General features: G+C 48.3%; 1 protein-coding gene and 1 long non-coding RNA gene across 6 annotated transcripts in view; one reads left to right on the plus strand and one right to left on the minus strand.

Moving 5' to 3' along the window:
• The window catches only part of LOC149868245 (uncharacterized), a 94,178-nt gene extending 88,953 nt beyond the window's left edge, over positions 1-5,225 (minus strand). Inside the window, exon 1 of the long non-coding RNA XR_016441209.1 lies at positions 5,025-5,225. This is a non-coding gene — a long non-coding RNA (uncharacterized LOC149868245). The remainder of the gene's footprint in view (positions 1-5,024) is intronic.
• Positions 5,226-7,251: 2,026 nt separating this feature from the next.
• NR2F1 (nuclear receptor subfamily 2 group F member 1) lies at positions 7,252-20,277 on the plus strand. 5 transcript variants are annotated; one of them, XM_090038258.1, is made up of 4 exons: positions 7,252-9,406; positions 11,827-12,354; positions 17,138-17,325; positions 18,621-20,204. In XM_090038258.1, the coding sequence occupies exons 1-4, from the start codon at positions 8,962-8,964 to the stop codon at positions 18,852-18,854; spliced, it is 1,395 nt and encodes a 464-aa protein (XP_089894384.1). In that variant the 5' UTR covers positions 7,252-8,961; the 3' UTR covers positions 18,855-20,204. The 5 variants fall into 5 exon arrangements, with proteins under 5 accessions (XP_089894384.1, XP_089894386.1, XP_089894385.1 ...); XM_090038260.1 differs by lacking the exon at positions 18,621-20,204 and adding an exon at positions 17,410-18,237 and having other exon boundaries at positions 7,256-9,406; XM_090038261.1 differs by lacking the exon at positions 7,252-9,406 and adding an exon at positions 10,663-11,039 and having other exon boundaries at positions 18,621-20,277.
• The last annotated feature ends 76 nt before the right edge of the window (positions 20,278-20,353 follow it).

The raw sequence follows: 20,353 nt of genomic DNA on the forward strand, positions 1-20,353 counted from the left end.
AGCACACAGCTGTGGTCTGGCAACGAGACTGCAAAGACTTGGTGACTGTGGTTACATGCAATATGCCATCCACCACCGAGCCTGAGTCACCAGGCTGGGAGCAGGAGCGCGGCTGCCGGGGTCAGGACGAGTTTAAAAATAGGAAGGGGCTGTATTGTGTGAAAAAAATTCCTACGAGAAGTCTGCACCCTTGTTAGGATGATTTCCCAGCTCCCAACTCCCGGCGTCTAAACCTGAGGAAATAAAAAAGAGGCGCCTGCCAATTGGAAATGGTCAGTTTAAACCTTTGCCTGAACTTAAGCGTGCGTGCGTGTCTGTGTGTGTGTGTGTGGGTGGGTGGGTGGGTGGGTGGGTGCGTGGGTGTGTGTATAAGCGTGCAATAGCCACATACAGTGCCTATTGCTGGGTACTCTGGCTGCGTTCGTACTGGTAACTAGGGATCTGCATACATCCATATACATGCACACAGACATATCTGCAGTTCTGGAGTAAAAGCATTTTCGTTGCTCCCAGAGTTTCTTTCCATTACGAGCGATTAGATGGTGACTATTCAAAGCTGCTGATCCAGAGAGAAAATAGGAGCAGATAAAAGGAGATTTCAAGTGACCTCCTCGTCCCTTTCACACCAACCTGAGCCCCAGAATAGCCAAGGATCAACTCGGACAAAAGCCCTTTCCTTTTCCCTTTCAGCTTCAGAAGATTCAGAGCAAGGGGTTAACAATAAAACATATAAGTCTAACCCAGTCTGGTAGGATCCTGCAATTTTGTATACTTTATTAACTCCACCGCTGGCTATGCTTGCGCTAAACGCCCAGAAATGTGTAAATAAAATATCCTTGCTATGGGAAAATACATAACAATTATTTCCAGCTGGATGTGGTGGGCTTGAGCGATTTGTTATGTTTATTCTATTTCATTTAAACTTTACCTAAAGCACATACCCTCCCACTGCACACTGATAGAGCACGCTGTAATAAACATATCTTACTACTGACAGTTTAAGTGAAAATGCTGAGGTTTATTACTTAGATCAACCTTCTGATGAGGTAAATATGATTGTATCACTGCTGCTGTTACCAGCAGCACTGCTGTATTTCCTGAGCAAAACACTTTTACACTATTTTATCTTAAAGGCAGGGAGGGAAGTGACATTAAATACTTAAAACATCTTGGAACGGTCTTTAGTCGGTGAGCAGTCCAACTCAAATCTACTTCTGATGGACTAATCCCCGTAGTAAAAGAAATGGGAGATTTGACAGGTAACTATTAAGGGGAATGATTATATAGTGGAGTTGATTGTATTGTCAGGACAATCTAGCAACTTTCAAACTCGTTTTCAAACGTCAACTTTTTTCATCAAAAGCCTATCCCATTTTACTTGGGGGAATAATAAATAACACCAAATTCATCCCCAGCAGAAGTCTAGGGTTGGAAATAGAGTCAGATGTGTTTCAATGTAAAGCCTCGCGTTAATGGCTTTTGTACACATTTGTTTCTTTTGGCTTCAAGCACTTAGATCAGCGCAGCTTTATTTGTGCCGAAAGTAAATATTTGGTTCTGGATTCACCAGTGTGTTGAAAATGATTCCCAGGTTTGCCTTATATAGGAAGGTTTGATTTGCATCAAGAGGTCATCACTTTCTTTTCCTGTAGCTTGCTAGGGAATTGCCGTGCTCCTTTATCCTGGGAGACAAGAAAATTCCGATTTGGGATTTTTCCCCCTTGATTTTCATGCACAGAAGTTTAAAAAAAAGTGGGGGGGGGAGGGCTCCAGTATTTAGGCATCTCTTTATGGCTGGGAAGATGGAGAGACAGACAAAGTGGGAGAACAAAGTTGTGCCTCAGTGCCCTGCTTCCAGGTTGGCAATCAAGAGCAGAACTTTTGATAGCTAACAAATGACAAAAAAAAACAAGCTACAATAAGTGCTGGCTGCAGGGTAGATGGCAGTGACAGCAGATTGTCTTTTTAGAAGGTGTTTTGCTGTCATTCCCCTTTATGCTACCGTCTAAAATAATTTAAGGGGGCACAGGAAGGGAAAAGTGTGTGTGGGGGGGAGGAATTAATACTTATTTCAACTCTTGATTGAAACATAAGCCGGGAGAGAAGAGCTGAGAGAGCACCTTTTACAGGGAGCCTTTTAGAGACGGGCTGCGAGATCAGAGCCACTGACCTCCCTTCAGAAAGTTTCGGGCATGGTTGCTTTTGCTGCTGCATTTGATAACCCGGGGTTACGTCTGCTGGACACTTCCCCCGTCTCGCTGAGGTTGCTTTTAAATGATTCAACTTTTAAAAAGTGATTTTAAAAAAATCTTTCTGGTCAGGGCTCCTGGGCTGGGTAACGCTTTGGGTGTGCGTGTGCCCTCTCCTTTCCTAAGCCCTCTTTGCTCAGTGTGATTTATCAAAGTACAAAAAGGGATTGCACTGGATGGGTGGGTTTTACTTTATTTTTTTAAAGACGGGTCACAAAGCTCATCAGGGTTACTGGGGAAATATTCAGCCATCGATTTGAAGGGGGAGCTGGGAGTGTGACTGTTTTGCTCCAGTGTGATTTTTTATTTTGGAAGTAGGAAAAAGTGCTTGAAATAAATTCTATCTGTGCATCCCCAAATGAGCACACGCAGGACACGGGGCTGAAAGAGCCAGGCAGAAACTAGCACCCGTAACAGAGCAGGCAGGGAAACCCTCCCAGAGAAGTGCCCTTCGCCGGAAAGTGAACAACTACCTCCTAAAAAAAAAGTGACAAGTGACCAGCAGTGGGCTAGGAAGCCACCAGCTGCATGGCAAGGGCAGTATAATCCACTGGAAACTACTCGTCAAAGCAAACAGCAATTGTTTACCCTTTATAAACCCAAACTCCAGGCAATATATCTTTTATGATGCTATTAAAAGAACTTGGTCGTCGTTCAAATCTGGCCAGCGAGGGGTTGGGGGTGGGGAGGGGGGGGAAGAATTAAGAAAAAAAAATAAAAGCGGGAGAAAAGTGCATGGCATGGCTGAGAGGAAAGGCCCCAACACTGTTAATAGCAGAAGAGGCCTCGCTGGGCACGCCTCATTGTTAAGGCCTGGCCTGGCACAGCTATTACAAGTGGCCCGGCCCAGCTGGAAGCCGAGCCCGGCTAAGGTTGTAGCAAAGGGCAACCTGGCCCTGGGAGAGGAGGGAGAAATAGAAATGTTTACAGTATAATTAAATTTGCAAAGCGACCAAGTACGGGAAATGCTGGAAAAGAAATGTCACCGTGACTATGAACTGGCTGATCGTATATCAGACAATGGCAGACATCGCCTGTCAATAGTCTTGGAGAGGTACTAATTGATTCGTGGGCCGAGCAGCTCCGAGAATCCGGCCCTGGGGCACCTTGGGGGGGGCTCTGCGCTTCCTACAAGGGTTTTCAAAATGCCAGGAAATTTTCTAGCTCTACCTTGGCAGTGCATTTCCTTGTCAGACCAGGGCTTGGTTGAAAATGCTACCCCTAGGTAAAAGGAAATCTCTTTTCACGTCGGGCGACAAGGTAGTGTTATATGTATTTAATTGTCCCCCCCAGGAGGCAGATCTATATGTACGGGCGCGTACATTTATTTCGTGCAAGGCTTAGCAGGTGAAGTAGACGCCTAAGACATCTCCGGAATAAAGATGTCTCCAGGACTCAGCCCTAGCTTATTTTTATTACAATCTCCTGCACCCAGGCTATTAAAAAAAAATCCCACAAACCCGGTGAATTGTGTTCTCTACCGATGCCCTTGAAATAGCTTTTTAAAAGTTGTGCCAAAATGCCCACTGATCTCTAGGATGAACATTTCTTTCCGGAAGGGACAAGCGAAGGGGACCGAGCGAGACGGAGTTCCTGCTTGCCTTTCCCAGAAATGAAATCAAATAAAACCCAGCAAAGCTTCCGCGATCCCAACCTGTGCTCAGTTAAGGGACACCGGCTGCTCCAAAGCAAATGAAGCTGGAGAGAGCCCCTGAATTGCGTTGCTGCTCTCCATGGCACAGAGCAGGTTAAGTAACAATAAAGGCTCCCCAAATGCAACCTGAGCTTGTAACCATTTTTAAGGATTCTCGGAATTTGTCGGGGAAGGGAAATACCTTTTGCCAACTGAACCTTGTTTGGACCTGGACGGCTGCTTGACTTGCATGGCTAGGGTGCCCTTGCCTCAGCCCTTTCCTCTTCCCCCAGACTTCCACTTCCCCACGGCTCGGAGAAGATGCGATTTCTTTCAGAGATAAAGACAGCACTCACGCAGGTTTCAGCCTTCCTTAAAGGATCTGCTATTTAAATACCTATTTAACTGATGCTTTCCCCCCCTCCTCCCCATGCCATTCAGCAAATGAATATCATCCCTAACATCGCCACCACAGTGGGGGGAAAAAAATCTACCTTTGAAATAGACCAATTGGAGGTGTTTGGGGCTTTCTTCTGATTGTAGTGTATTCAGTGCAGAGGACTCTGATTGCTGTCCCTTTAATCTGTTGACACTATCACCCAGATAAACAGACTGCCATCGATCTTTTCATTAGGTGATCAAATAACAGAGCAGGTGAAAGACAAGAGCATTAGCATGCTTCCCCGTCTTTCCCAGGCATCATTATCAGAAGTATAAGTTCAATTCCGTAATTACGTGGAAGAAATCCATGTGCCTGAGTTGTGTCTATGATATTGGCGCAGACACACATAGGTAAACACACATCTGTTGTCTGAACGAGGTGCGAGTGTGTGCGCGCGTACACAAATACACACGCACGGGTCTGAAAATGCCTCCTAAGAAAATACCTGCAAACTGGAGGCAATAAATATCTCCCTCTCTACCCCTGCCGTCAGCTGTAATATGCCTGAACCAGAGGACTAACGGGAGGCAGTGCTGAAAGAGGCTCGGGAAAGCAAGCTAGATGCTAGGAGGGGGGGGGAGGAAAAAAGTTATCCTTGCAAAGTGCAGCTCGCCTGGAACTGCATCACAGTGGGCTTCCAACTCAGTGGAGACACAAGTTAACCCCCTTAGAAACACGGAATAGAGAAAGCAGTACTTGCCTGGGGTAGCCTGGCGTGACCGGATTTCTGGGTGCCAACTGCAGCGATCCAGGCTCCGAGGAAACCTTTCCAAGGAGGAGCAGGGCACAAGCTGCTGGGTCCGTCCACCTTCTCCCAGGCTCTGTCTCTCTGCCTCTCTCTCTCTCTCTCCCTCACTCTCTGTGTCTTGCTCTGCCTCTTTTACTCCCTGTCTCTTCACAGTCTGGGGAGTAAAATCTAGATGATATACATACAGGGCTTGCTTTTTTTGTCTGATTTAATCTTATTCGTTTCACCTTTTCACTGACCAGAAGACAGAAGCGAGAGTTTATTTGGAAAGAGGGAGAGAGAGGAAAAGAGCCCACTGTTGCATAGTCAATAACATCCTTTTTATCAATGCAATATACAATAGGGGCGGCTTGGCCAGGGGGACTCATTGAAAATCTCTTCATTATTTCAGGACAAAATAACCCGTTTATTCTGATCTTAGAAATGAGCCGGGACCCCCACCCCCTTCCCCTCCTGTCATATTTGGGAACTAGACAGGGGAATCAAATCAGTAGCAGGGCACAGCAAAGTTGGGGTTTCTTTTCTCTCCTTTTTTTTTAAGTGAAAGAAGCAGCTTTCGCGGAGGGAGAGGGGGAATAATCCAACTTCTGTTAATATCCCCCCCTCTTCCCCCCGCAGATGCGGCTTGGCTGCCACCCGGGTTTGCAACTTTTCGAGGAGCTAAGGGCACTTCTTGCAGTTGGTTTCCTCTTTGTCAGGCACAGCCATTCGACCCGAGGCGAATGGGAAAGCTCTCACACCCTGGGAGGGTGCAGGCAAGGAGGCTAGAGGGGGGAGGAAAAGACGCTGGTAGAGGTATTATTAAAAAGCAGGGTCTGCACCCCCCTCCCCAGTGCAGTGGCTTTATTAAAAAAAAAATAAAAAAGGGAGGGGGGGCAGAGCTGTAAAAAAAAAAAAAGATTTGGAGGCTTCCTGCTGCTCTGGAGAAAGCTCCGGCTTTGTGCTTGGAGGAGGAAGGGGGAGCTCGCGGCTGGGCTCCTGTCCGCTAGATGGCAGCCGGATCCACGATTCAGCCGCGCGGCGGGGAGGAGGGAGGGACCGAGCCGGGCTCCCTGCCCCCCCCCGGCCCGGCCCGGCCCGGCCCGGCCCGGCCAGCCCGCGGGGGAAGGCTCCGGCTCCGGCTCCGGCTCCGGCTCCGGCTGGGACTCTCCTCCGCCAGCCTTGATCTTCCCAGGCAACAAAACGGGAACTTACTTTTGTTTTATGAATAATTGCTGGAGCGCCGCCGGCTGTGCCAAGAGCTGGGGGGGCAGGGGGCCGCTGCAGACGGGGGGGGCTCATCCACATAATCTCAGTCTGCCAAGTGGGGGGATGGGGGAGGCTGGGGGGAAGCGTGGTACTAGAAGGAGGGCTGGGGGGGCGGGGTTGATCCCCTTCCAGGACCCAGTGAATCCCGCTGGGGGCGGTGGATCCTCATGGCAACTAGAAAAGGAGGGAGAGGCTGCAAGGCGCTGAATGGGAGCGAGCCGCAAAGTTGGCCTGGGATCTACCCCGCTCTAAGTAACGTCTGTCCTCCCCGGGCGTCTGCCTGCCCCCCTTGCCAGCCCGCGAGCCCCTGGGCCGGGGGGGGCTCCCGCTGCGAGTCGGGCGCGGGCATCCCATCTGAAAAAGAGGAATACATACATACATGCATAAATAAATAAATAAATCGTGACACCCCCTTACCCCCCCCACACACACAAACTTTTCAGACCGAGCCAAAATAATTCCGTTCCCCTTTCCCTCTATCGCAATGCACCCCCTTCGGAGGAGTGTGCATGTGTGTGCGTGTGTGTGACCATAGGCGACCCATACTAATCAGGTCTCAAAGTAAATAGCAGCGCAGGGCGATCTCAATGTAAATTGTGCTTGTCAGAAGAATCCCCCTCCCTCCCTCCCTCCTCCCCTCTCTCCTCCCCTCCCCTCCCCACCCCAGGCAGTAGGTAGCAGAGAATGAAAAAAAAAAGAAAAAAAGGGGGGGGGGCTCTTAACCAATGGAGTGAAGGAGGCTTGGCTAACCTTAGCCTCCCATTTTCTCTCCCCCCAATTCAGGGCTCTGACCAGTCAGTCGCCTTTGATTATCAGTTGCCAGCAGCCCCTCTCTTGGCTCCTTGACATGAGCTCCATATAAGGCAGCGATCTCCATAGAAACGTGTCAGTTTCAATAGTAGTGTCAAAGTTCACTATATACAGACATTCGCGCAGATCCCCCTTTCGGAAACATTGCTCTGCTAGGCTTCCCGTTTAAACGCATTCATTTTTTGGGTCTCTCTCTCTCTCTCTCTCTCTCTCTCTCTCTCTCTCTCTCTCTCTCTCTCTCTCTCCCCTCTCTCTCTTCCTCTCTCTCTCTCTCTCTCTCCTTTCTTGCATATTCTATTAGTTGTTTTTTTTCTTCCTCTCCCTCTTCTCCTTCCTTTTCTTCTTTTTTCCACCCTTCCTCCCAGTGTCTTTCGCTTCATTTCTGCAGAAGAGAGGTGAAACTAAAAAAAAAAAAAAAAAAAAAGGAGAACCAGGGGGGGAAAAATCCCAGAGAGAGAGAGAGAGATCGCGTTCACCTCTTCATGCCAGTATTATTATTCTTTTCTTTTCTTTTTTTTTTTTACCATTATTGTCTATTTTTTTATTTCGGGGGTGGGTTTTGCTTCTGCCTGATGAGTTTTTGTCTCTGAAATACTTTTTTTTTTTTTAATGATTCTGATTCTTATTTAATCAAACAAGAACCTTTTTTTTTGGGCGATCTCCAGTGGCTTTGGGAACCAGCACCGGGTGTTGTGAGCGGAGCAGAAGGAAGGGGCGAGAACGAGGAAAAAGAAGAGGATTTATTTATTCGACCTACTTTGGATCTCTCTTTTTTCTGCGGGTGTCATTATTATTCAGCTTCTTCTTTTTTTTTTTTTGCTCGACTCTTTGCCGTGAATCCGGCTCCTCTGCGAATTAGTCACCTCCAGTGCTTTTTGTGTCATTCTTCGTCTTTTCCGAAAAGACCCAGAGAGGGGGAGAACCGACCGGCCACAAGAGCAGCAACAACAACACAAAATCAAACTGTCTAATCTCCGAGCCCTCCTCGCTCGCGCTTCCCAAGACTGGTTTCCTGAATGGCTGACTGCGTTGTGCCCTGGACCTGGCCCCCGGACACTCTCATCCCTTGATCGCCGGGAGCTTGCTTCTCTCTCCCAGCCCCGCGCCCCCGAAAGCGCCGGCAGCGGCGGCGGCAGCGGGGGGGAGCCCCAGCGGCACCAGGACCGGCCGGGCCCCGGCAGCGAGCAGCGAGCAGCGAGCGGCGGCGGCGGCGGCGGCGGCGGCGGCAGCCCGACCTCCTCCTCCTCCTTCTCCTCCTCCTCCTCCTCCTGCTTCCTCTATGTCTGCACATCCTTTGCACTCCTAGCGCTCGGACTGTGTGTGGCTGGTGCGTGCTCTGTGTGTGTGTGTCCGGCGATCGCCTCCCCAGTGTGACTCTCCTGAATGCCTCTCCTAGCCGCCTGGTTTGCCGTGTCTGATTTTGCAACTTGAAAGTGGAGGGGGGGGGAAAGGAGCAAATCTCGGTCTCGCTCTCTAGCTATTGCCAGGGAAAAGAGGGGGGGGACCCCCAGAAGCCCTGCTTTTCCCCCCTCCCCCCGCAAAACCCAGGCAGAGAGAGGGAGAGAGAGGGAGAGCCAGAGGAGGGGGGCTGCAAAAATCAAGAAAACGGCAGCGCCGGCTCCAGCCCCAAGAAGCAGCAGCAGCAGCAGCAGCACAAGGGCAGCAGGAGCAGCAGGAGCAGCAGGCGCTGGAGCAGAGGCAGCCGCAGCCACGATTGCTTCTCTCTCGTCTCTCCCCCAAACCCGAGCCACCCACCTCCCCCCTCCCCCCTCCTCTCCCAGGCAGCCCTCGGCGAGAAGCTCCGCTCCCCAGCACTTTTTGGGCCCGAGATATGGCAATGGTAGTTAGCAGCTGGCGAGATCCGCAGGAAGACGTGGCCGGGGGCAACCCGAGCGGCCCCAACCCCGCAGCTCAGCCGGCCCGGGAGCAGCAGCAGCAGCAAGCGGCCTCCGCGGCCCCGCACACCCCCCAGACCCCCAGCCAGCCCGGGCCCCCGTCCACCCCGGGCACGGCCGGGGACAAGGGCCAGGGCCAGCAGGGCTCGGGCCAGAGCCAGCAGCACATCGAGTGCGTGGTTTGCGGGGATAAATCCAGCGGCAAACACTACGGGCAATTCACCTGCGAGGGCTGCAAAAGTTTCTTCAAGAGGAGCGTCCGCAGGAACTTAACTTACACATGTCGGGCCAACAGGAACTGTCCCATCGACCAGCACCACCGCAACCAGTGCCAGTACTGCCGCCTCAAGAAGTGTCTCAAAGTGGGCATGAGGCGGGAAGGTGAATATTTCTTCCCTATTCTACTCTCGCTCTCTCTAGATCTCTCGTGTCTCTAGACCTGCAGCCCAGCTCCAAGCTTTGCACCCAGGCTTTGGGTTTGTGCTGCTGCCCTCCTCCTCCTCCTCCTCTCCCCCCAACCCCCTCCACCGCCACACGCTTCCCTTCCCTCCTCATTGTGATGAGAATTTATTATTACGATCACTCACTAAATATGTATTATTTCTCCGGGATCGCTGCTCTCCGGATGGGATTTAGTCTATTGTTGGCATGAGGCTGGGGGGGGGGCATCCTTCTCTGCGAGCTGTGTTTCCATTCATTTCCCCACCCTCTCCCCCTGTTAGTTACAATTTTAAACCCCCCCACCACCACACTTCGCAGTAGATCCATTTCCAGCATCATCTTTCCTGAAAGAAAGATGAAAGACGTGTAAGTAGGAAAGAAAGGGGGGGGGAGCCCCACACAGGGGAGGGGGGGGAATGTGCTACTGTGTCTCTGCTTCCTTGTGCTTTCCACTGTGTTGGAGTCTGCTCCTTGCAAGATCTGGCCTTGTTTTCACTCCATGCTTTCAAAGGAAAGTTTGTGACTGAACCGTGCTTTCCTAGCTCTGTCATCCTTCAGCATGCTGCTCGTTTTATTTCTCCATCAAACTCCACCCTCTCCTTAAATACTGCATACAAATGACAATTTCTAACATATTTACTGATCCTTCTGATTTTAGCATAATACATAAGCTGCATCTGGCGTGGGCTCCCCTCCATTTCCAATGCTATTTTTTCAGGCGAGTTGTTGATGTTTCCTGGTAATAGAGATCATTTTCCTCTAGCCAGATCTGCCTCTCTTTTATTTTTTATTTTATTCCCCCCCCGACCCCATCTATTTAGCAGTTCCCAGTTAAAGTTTAGCCGGTGACTATCGTTAAAGATGTCTTGCAGTCAAAAGGAGCCAAACCCTCAATTTTGTGGCGTGGGGGATTACTACTTCTTTAATTGGTTTTAAAATGATATTTTATATGCCACAAGAAAAGACGTGGAGTGCCTTCAGAGCTGAAAGAGCTCGCAGATATGACTTCATTTGTAGCTTCAGGGAGCAGTTTGCAGGCGTCTGGGAAAAAAAGCAAACTTGGAATTGTGTTTTCATTTAATTGAAAAAATAACTGCCAAGTTTCCAACCAGAAACAAGTGGGGGGAGGAGGGGATCCGCTGGGCAGATTGGGAGGGCTGGCTCGGAGTGGAGGGGGGGGTCCTCACAATTGCAATTAAAGATAAAGTTCAGAGAATATTGCACGCTGTTTAGGGGGGAAGATGGATTATGTCTGTGTGTGAGAAAGAAATAAAGCTCAGTAGCCGTATCTTCCCTTGAAGTTACCTTTGTTTACATGGCATGCAGTCTCCAACGCTGGCACTGATGAAGTAAAACATACCCACACTCCAAAAAAAAAAAAAACTTTGGTCAGCTTTAGGAACTCAAAGCATGCTTACGTTTTGTATGGAGATGGTTAATGAATCCAGTGTTTTTGCAGTTGCAAGCTTGTGCATTCACTGTGCAAAGCTGTCTGCAGGCTTTTGCAGTTGCACCAGCGTAGCAAAGATATTAATTAAAGCATCTCCCTTTTTTCCACTCATGTTTGGCTACTGTAAGTCTCAGACCCTTTCTTTTTCTTCTTCTTTTTCACCCCTCCCCCCTCCCCTCTCCCTTTTAAAAATATTTAATCTTTCTGTTCCTTTTTAGCAGGGAGAACTTCGCTGGGCTGGGGGAGGGGGGCAATAAAAAGTTAGAAGGGGACGTAGCTGGGGGCTGCGACCTGTACCAGTTTTCAAGACAATTCTGAGGGGTGGGGGGGGTTGAAGACTCTGGGCACATTTAATTTTTATTTTTATTTTTTGTTAATTTAAACCAAAATCCTAGCAGCAGTTGACTTGGAAATCTAGCCGCTACCAGGACATTCGACTGGGATCCAGCTCTCTTGTCTTTCTCTCTATATCTTATTTCAAGCTCGGCTATATTTTTAAACAGCTGGCTGTGATTTGAACCCCAGCTCGGTGCAACCCGGAGCCTTCCTTTGATTTGGGATTGTGTTGGGTGCTTTGCTTTTGTGGCAGGCGGGGATGGGTGGTGTGTGGGGGGGTCAGGTTGTCTCGTTGCCTTGGCTCTATTTCTTTTAGTCTCCTTTTTATTTGATTTTCCCCCCCTTTTCCTTTTTCTTTTTTTTTTTTCAAAAGCCTTTTCTTTCTGTTTCGCCTTGGCTGCTGCGGGGTCGCGCTGCCTGCGGGGGCTGCGGGAAGGGGCTGCAGCTGGCTGTGTCTCTCGGCGGCTTGTTGCGGAGCTGGGGCTGGCTGCGTGCGGGGGGCATTGTCTGGGAGGCGATGTTTGCAAGCGTCCTGGATGCACATTTCCTCTCCCTTTCTCCTTCTTTTTGTCAGCGGTTCAGCGAGGAAGGATGCCTCCAACCCAGCCCAACCCAGGCCAGTACGCGCTGACCAACGGGGACCCTCTGAACGGGCACTGCTATCTGTCGGGATACATCTCCCTGCTGCTGCGGGCCGAGCCCTACCCCACCTCGCGCTACGGCAGCCAGTGCATGCAGCCCAACAACATCATGGGCATCGAGAACATCTGCGAGCTGGCCGCCCGCCTGCTCTTCAGCGCCGTCGAGTGGGCCCGCAACATCCCCTTCTTCCCCGACCTGCAGATCACCGACCAGGTGGCCTTGCTGCGGCTCACTTGGAGCGAGCTCTTCGTGCTCAACGCGGCGCAGTGCTCCATGCCCCTGCACGTCGCCCCTCTGCTGGCCGCCGCCGGCCTGCACGCCTCGCCCATGTCCGCCGACCGGGTGGTGGCCTTCATGGACCACATCCGCATCTTCCAGGAGCAGGTGGAGAAGCTCAAGGCCCTGCACGTCGACTCGGCGGAGTACAGCTGCCTCAAAGCCATCGTCCTCTTCACATCAGGTGAGCCTGTCCGGCGGAGAGGGGGCTGCCAGGGGGGAGATCGGGGGTATGGGGGGGGGCTTTCTCGGGCCCCTTTCCCTGCCTGAGATGCTTGGAGCAAGGGGGGGGGCAAGCACAGATCAATCATAAATAAGCCTGCTTTAGCGAGGCCTCATTTCCCCTGATCGGAAAGCATTCGCGTTGGCAGCGGCTGAGGTTATTGAGCATCGTAAAAAATGGATTCGATCTACCCCTCCCCCAAAAAAAAAAGGAAGCCAAAGGGGAGAAAAAACAGAGGGCGAGAGAGGCAGAAAGTCTAAGGGAGCAGGGAGGAGGCTGGGGAGAGACAGAGAGCGAGAGGGAGCTCCCCACTCTGCACAGCCGCACAAATATTGGAATTTTAACAGATTGCCTGGGAAAAAAAAATATCAAATTAAGTGTAGGCGGTGGAAACATGCGTGCATGCATGTTAACAATTTTTCTTATGATAGATGGTTCAAATTAACTGGCAGGGAAGTGCATTAGCATTGCCTTTGAAGTGCTCCGGTTGTAGCCTATAAGAATATAATGCATCTTTTATTATTGTAACCTGCGCGAGAGAAATATATAAACATCAAAGGGGAACAATATGCAGGAAACACAGCAAACAGAAACAAAGCCAGAGAAGAAGCCTTGCCGGGTCACCTAGAGATAGGCTGTAAATGCATTTAGGCTGGGGTCCATCTACTCCAGCTTTCTGCCTTCCCTTTCTTCCTTCTTGCTTTTCTTTTTAAACCTGCTTGGCCACGAATAAATCCTCCTAATAAATCTCACCCCAACCTAGGCCGGAGCAAAATTAAAAGCATTCTTGAACAAAGATGGCAAATCGTTCAAAGGCCTTGTTTAACAGTAAGCAGTTGATAATCCATCAATATTTGTTGCCTTTCATGCATGAAAAATAGTATTTACATTGTATTAAAATGACTCTTAAATTTGGACAATATTGTAATGTAGCAAATGTAGTATTAATATCGATTTGAACATCAGATAATTTATTTAGACAGGAGGATCTAATTTGTATGCAGGGTGGTCAGAGACGTGTACTTTGACTGCCCCCTTTTAGTTTCAGTGCAAATGCAGTCTTGTAGTGTTGGAGGGAATATTTCTTTGCAAGGGATAAAGTGCAGATCTTAAAACAAATGGAAGATTTACTGAATAGCCAGCTCGACATTTTAATGCATTTTATCTTAATAAGTCTTCTTGATGGAAACATGTTTTTCAGAAGTGACAAAGAGACTTGGCAGCATTTATCAGCCTGATTTAACTCCAGAGTCTGCCTGCAGACTTACAGACCTTGCCTTGTCCATTCATTTCAGGGCGTTCATCAATACATCGGCCAATCGCGGCCCCCCTGCCTTGGCTCAAAGGCAACTTTAAAAGATCGTGTTTAAATCGAGAGGGGACGGGTGTAATATTTAGTGCTCTCGCATGGCGGAGGCCCCCCGAAGGCGTTTGCCCCAAATCAGAAGTGTCTTTTTCTCTCTCATTTATTTTTCTTCCTCTTTCTTAAATGATGGACCTCAGCTAGGACTGGAGCTCGGGTTTTATAGGAACTCTTTCTTCCCCGAAGTAAAAGTTGAAAGTGTATCAGGGAGGGGCTGTCTCCAGCAACTGGCCCAAGCCATGAATGGGCTCTAGGAAGGGAAGGATAATATTATTTTGGAAAAGAGGTGCATGGGGGCATATCAGAGGCTGGAAATACAGCTGTCAAGAGCAATTTACCTTCTCCCCACACCCCCATGCACACATTTCCACTTTGGGCTGAACTTGTTTTGATTGCTCGCCAGCGGGGAATTCAGGGGAAGCCTTTCTCCAAGTCATCCAACTTTGAAGCAAACTTTGACTGATGGGAAAGACATTTTTAGGCACATTGTGCAATGCAGTTTACGGAGGGAATGGGTATTTAGAGCTGGCGTGGACTTCTCCTCTTGTGATTTTTACATTTGAGCTCCGGATAGTATATTTAATCCGTAAAATTCTGGCCATTTTCCAAGGGCTTGGGTCGTGACCCAAAACTCCTCTCCCTCCCTCCCCCCCCCAGCTCTATTCATGTACACACCTCCATTTCTCTCCCAGTAAATATAAGTTCCCAGGGAGGGGTCCAGCTAGATAACATAAATCCAATAAATCTATTTGCAGCGCAATAAGAACTTTGATTTCCAGTTATATGCCAGCTGATTACATCTATATTTTCTGAACACTAAACTCTTCCGAAGGCGTAACATGAAATACATTCCCTGTACCACAAAGGATCAGGCTGGTGTGTACTGCACAGTAATGGTTATTTATTTACATAATTTCTTTTCCATAGACTGCGGGAAGAAATATTGAGCTTTCCCTTATTGACACACTGCTATATAAAAAGGGAGACACACAGACATTCCGCATCAGCCCTCCCTTCCTGGGCTGAGATATAATTCACGTGTGGCAAATATGTAGTGCGTGATTTCTTACGTGGGCTTCAGCTCTCTGGCCTCCAGCCCCGAATCGAGCCTTTTTTTCCCTTGATTATTTTTACATCCTGTTTTTAAGTGAGGAATTAGGTGGGGAGGGGGGACTTTCAGAAAATCCAGAGGAACCCAGATGCCAGGGGCAGTTCCCATAATTAAGTGGCAGGAAATATTAACTGCATTAGAAAATCATGAGTGTTTCTATGTCTATTGCAAACCCCAAGCCGTATTCTTCCCCTTTTCTCCTCTTTCTGTCTGGTAACTTCCTTCCCCTGATGGTCCAGGGACCTCGCAGTGTAGGGCACTTCACGGAAATATCTGATAAATGTTTTACTAACCTTAAGGGTATGACATAGGGAGCCTACAAAATTCCGCCAGGGTGTCACTAGGACCCTTTCATATTGCATTGTTTGGAAGTTGAATAGGATCCCAGTGCATAATGGGCAGATAATGCATGTAAAATAGCAAGATATATGTAAATATGGAGTGTGATTTGTGGCAATCAACATATGAACAGGCCTGTGGTTTTGATATATGTTGCAAACAAGAACAGGCCCGTGCTTTTGATAGGTATCTGTATTCCAACCTGGTGCCTTAGATGTTGCAAAATATCACTGCATTAAAGGTACAGTATGGATTAGCAAAACAGTCTGGCTAGGGTAATTGTATATCTGAGGGATGCCTAGTCCGCAGCTCGGGTCAAAGGGTTTTTTTTTTCCCCTCAGAAGTTTCTGAATTATAGCTTGTTTTATTTGTCTTTTTGCTCGAGGCCATCGCATTGTAGATGAAGGTGTTCAAAAATCTTTGTAAACCCAGTTCTTGAAACAGAAAGACATAAACTTCAAAAATGCAGTCGCCACAGATTTCTGCTTTGAATAATTTGTTGTGTCTTTCCAGGGTCATAATTTTACATTCACAATTTTGTAACGTCCTTTTGGGGCCATTAACATGCATTCATTCATATACAGATCTATATATTAGCAAAGTCTGGCTTTGATCTATATTAAACCGCACTGCTAGCTCCCTGCTCGCCTGTGATCCTTATGTTTTTTTAAATATTTATTATTAATATATGAAACAATGTGGGAATTTGAGCCATAAAGGCAAATCCACTACATTTCACTGCCGGTGGTTTCCCGAGAAAGTCTCTCACTAATCAGTTTATACACAATAATCCGCTGTCTTGGAATTTTTATAGGTATCTATGTATATGTATGTGCGGCTCAGAGAAGGAGGCTTCCAGTTTATGCTCACAGATTAGTATGCAGTTGCCTAGATCGCAGCACTCTGCAGGCTAGGAAGGATATATTTCTGGCTATATATCTGAAATGCACACATCCAGGGAGGATGTATTCCTGGCTACATTTAGGCAACGCTCAGGCACCGCAGCCCTTTCCAGCTTTGTGTCTGATAGCTGCAGATGTCTGCTTAGCACAGCCTGAAGTAGCTGAGCCATATTCCCCTAGATTATTATACAGTTTACCAAGATGTGACCAATTTTCAATTACCTGATCTAAGGCACAGATAGGAGCACACCCTCCTTTTTATCTTTCTTTTTTGCTTGCTTGCTTTTGCTTTTGGTCTTTTTTGGCGATTGCACCGCGCAGGCGGCTCCAAACCCTGCAGCATTTTTGGCTTGATCTAATTTCCAGGCGTGTCAACAAATTCGTCTGATGTGTGTGTGTGTGTGTGTGTGTGTGTATACAGATACATAGATATAGACATATAGCTAGATATAGGTATATCCATCTGGATATATGGCTAGGCAGATCTACGTATCTGTGTCGAGAGAGAGATACAGCCGCACACGCACGCGTGTGTCCTGCTGCGTTTCCTTGGGGCGGCGCGGATGCTGTGGCGGGTCGGAGGGATGCGATGGATGGCTCTCCTGGCTCTGCATTTGAGTTGTATTCCTGGGACAAGGCGCGGCAGTAAAACAACATAAATCCGCTCATAAACACAATAACCCTGCTCCTCCTCCCCACCCACCCCCTCCCTCCCCTCCAAAGCCCGCTGCACTCCTGGCAGAGGACAGGTTGCCGCGGCTCGGCTGGATTGCTTAGATCTCTCCCCCCCCCACCCCCAACCCAGCCCGTTTTACATTATTTATTTCCAAGGTGAAGGAGGAAGCACAAAGGGAGGTTTGCGTGCGTGTCTCTCTGCCTGGGAGCGGGCGATCGCCTGGCTGCTGCCTGCCGGGGGTGGGCAGGGGCCATGGGGAGGTGCAGCTCAGCCCCGCGAAGGGGGCTCGCTCATTGTGGCACTAACTCTTTGCCCCCCTTGTCTCCTTCCCCGGCGTGTGGCCGCCCGGGCAGATGCCTGTGGCCTGTCAGATGCTGCCCACATCGAGAGCCTGCAGGAGAAATCTCAGTGCGCCCTGGAGGAGTACGTGCGGAGCCAGTACCCCAACCAGCCTAGCCGCTTCGGGAAGCTGCTCCTGCGGCTGCCTTCCCTGCGCACCGTCTCGTCCTCAGTCATCGAGCAGCTCTTCTTCGTCCGCTTGGTAGGTAAAACCCCCATTGAAACCCTCATCAGAGATATGTTACTGTCTGGGAGCAGCTTCAACTGGCCTTACATGTCCATCCAGTGTTCCTAGAGCCCGGCCTCCACCCCCATAGGGACCCTGAGGACCAGCACCCACAGGAACACACGACCCGCGAGCAGTCGGGGTGCAGAGAGGGGGGAACAGAGGACACACACAAAAAAAAAAAAAACAGAGAGAGAGAGACAATGAACAAAAAAATACATGCATAAAGACTCGCGTAGGATCAGCTCTGTCACCCTGGGTGAAAGGAACAGGAAGGACCTGGTGTCTGTGGAAAATGTTGGGGAGAGACATAAGAATAAACGTAAATAACTAAAAGGACCGAGGGGATTTTAATCAAGCCAGAAGGAGAATAATGGATCTTCCAGGATTTATTGTGGACTGATGTGGATATATTCTGTACAGAAACAAACACTGAAGTTGAACTGAATCTTGTGTAGAAAAAAGACAAAACAAAACAAAAAAAAAACCCCACAAAAAAAACAACCACACGCAAACACTTACCACGAACATTGTTATTCATTTTGTAAAATATTAGTCTTTATTTTCTTTTTTTGTTCTTTTTTTTTTTGTAAAACTTAAAACATCGTATGCGCATAAAGGAAAAAACAAGAAACAAGAATTAGGGGAAAATAACATTTTCCAAATAATTATAAAAAAAAAAAATGTCCTGTGTCTATGTATCTATATCTGTTTTGTATTTTTTTCTGGTTCCAAACCAGGTTTCCTGTGATTCTATACTAATAATTTTTGATATAACCCTTTGCTTCTTATAATGAGTGCGATATATGTTGTCGAAGCTGTTCTTCAAGAATTAAAATTGAAGTGAGAATTTAAACAAAAATAAAAGAATTTAGCAAAAAAAAAAAACCCAGCCCACCACCCATGAGTCTTGTTGCTTGAAACATGCCAAACGGAATTGACAAAAATATATATGCTCCCTACCCTTTAACTTCCGCTAGCATTTAAATGGGAGAAGTTGGATTTTTTTTTTTAATTAAAGGATCACAGAGTTGTATAAATGGTCCAGGATTGACTTGATTGTGCCAGTTGAGAGCGGAGATGTCAAGGCTTTTATAAGAAACAAGTGGAAACACAAGCAGTTCGATGCCAGAGAGGAATGAGTTTTTCTGAGATTGTAGAGTAGCCTTTTCCTAACGCGATGTGCGCATATACCGCTCTACACATTTTGAAACACCCTTCTTGTCAAGTTGAAGTTTCTGCTAAGTTTCCCCATTGCTGTTTCCTTCTAGAATTCAATGGCAAGGATTGGAGTCACTGTATTCTACCATCACTGTGCGGAGGTGTACAATATAAGGCAGACTGTAGTCATTATTCGTTTGTTACAGGCTTGGTGGGTGTTTTTTATTATTATTATTATTATCCGAGGACTCAAAAGACCCACCAGTGTGTGTTCTGATTCTGCGCTGCATTTGCTATCTGCTGAAAGGATCGGTATTATTGTTTTTCTTTCCTCCAGTCACTAAGTGTAAAGGATATTCCCAACCCATTAATATAGAAATCTAAGCGGAGGTTTACTCGTTGGGTGGTGTATCAGTGTGTGCGCGTGTGTATCCCACACATCCACACATGCAGTCTATTAGGGACGCGGGCACACATCCTAGCTGGGTCCATGGGCTGTGGCCTCTAGAAAGCGAGGATGGGAGAAGTGTGCAAAAGCCCCGGGTTTTTTTTCCCCCCTTTCTCCTTTTTAATTTAAAAATCGTTTCCATAATGGAGCTCCTTTGAAGGTAAAGGCTTCACAATGCTTCTAGCTGGTGGTGCAGATCTCTGTAACAGCTTTCAGTGCATTAATGTTTTATAGGATCTGAGACGGAGCTGTAAGAACACATACTGCCAAGGGAGCTCTTTCTTAACGTATTAATAAAGCTGGATCTTTAAAAATAACATTTCCACCCCCCCACCCTCCGCGCCCTCCAAACAAACCCGGATGAGGCAGGATTTTCAATTTGTGGAGTCATTGGCAATGTTTTTCTTTTAATTTGCTGTCCATGCTCCCCTGGTTTGGGTTTGGTTTTTTTTTTCCCCCTTTTTTTTTTTTTTTTGCATTAACAAGATCCTTCAATCCAACCCGCTTGGGGTTTTTAATATTCCAGGCGCAGCCGATCCGAGGCGAGAGCAGCTCTATACAGTAGGCACTTATAGCTGGATAATCAACAGCGCGGGCAGATATTCTACGGGGGTAGAGCCAATTTCAATGTGGAGACCCGAGCTGTCTTCTTGGGAGCAGCTCTGGGCCTGATTATTTCAAACCTGGGCACGCCAGGGTGGAAATCAGACACACCCCCGCCCCCCCTTCCTTCCCTCCCTCCCCAACTCACATGGTGCTCTGTAGGCGACAGCTTTGTTCCTCCTCCAGGTCGGCTTCCCCAGGCAGAGAGGGTGGACCAGCCGTGCTCTCTACAGAGAGACAAGGGAAAGCAGAGCTTGAACTCGGCCGCTCAGCACTTGGAGAGACTGGAGTGATCCCTCAGTATTGTTTTGGTGGGATGGGTGCGGGGTGGGATGGGGATGGGGGGGGAAAGGATACAGCGTGGCTCTGAGCGAGGAGATCTCGCTTCCTTCCAATGAGATGTAAATATATTCGTAACAGTGTGATCCCACTGATGAAAACAGAGAAACTTTTTCGTAGGTCAGAAACGTATTTTTCAATTAATTTTCCTATTTATGAATAATGATAACCCAGCGATTGCCAAGAACCGCGCAGGGGTGCAGGCGGTGTGCGAGCTGCACTGATTTCCATGTATGTGCCTAGCAAGAAGTGTTTCGTTCCCTTATTAAACTTTGCTTATATACGGTGTTGTGTGCTGCCGTGTTCACTCTCCAGTAGCTGTTGTGTGCGGGGAGATGTCCCTTGGCCACCCTCCGGGCTCTTGGCCCTGCCGTATTTGCTGAAGATACATTGTATCATCTTGTCTCTTGTCGCCCAGCGTGTGCTGCAATGTTAACGTGGAGAAGGGCCAGG

This window comes from Crocodylus siamensis, chromosome 3 (assembly GCF_052110815.1).
Source record: "Crocodylus siamensis isolate JL-2025a chromosome 3, ASM5211081v1, whole genome shotgun sequence".
Lineage (NCBI taxonomy): Eukaryota > Metazoa > Chordata > Crocodylia > Crocodylidae > Crocodylus > Crocodylus siamensis.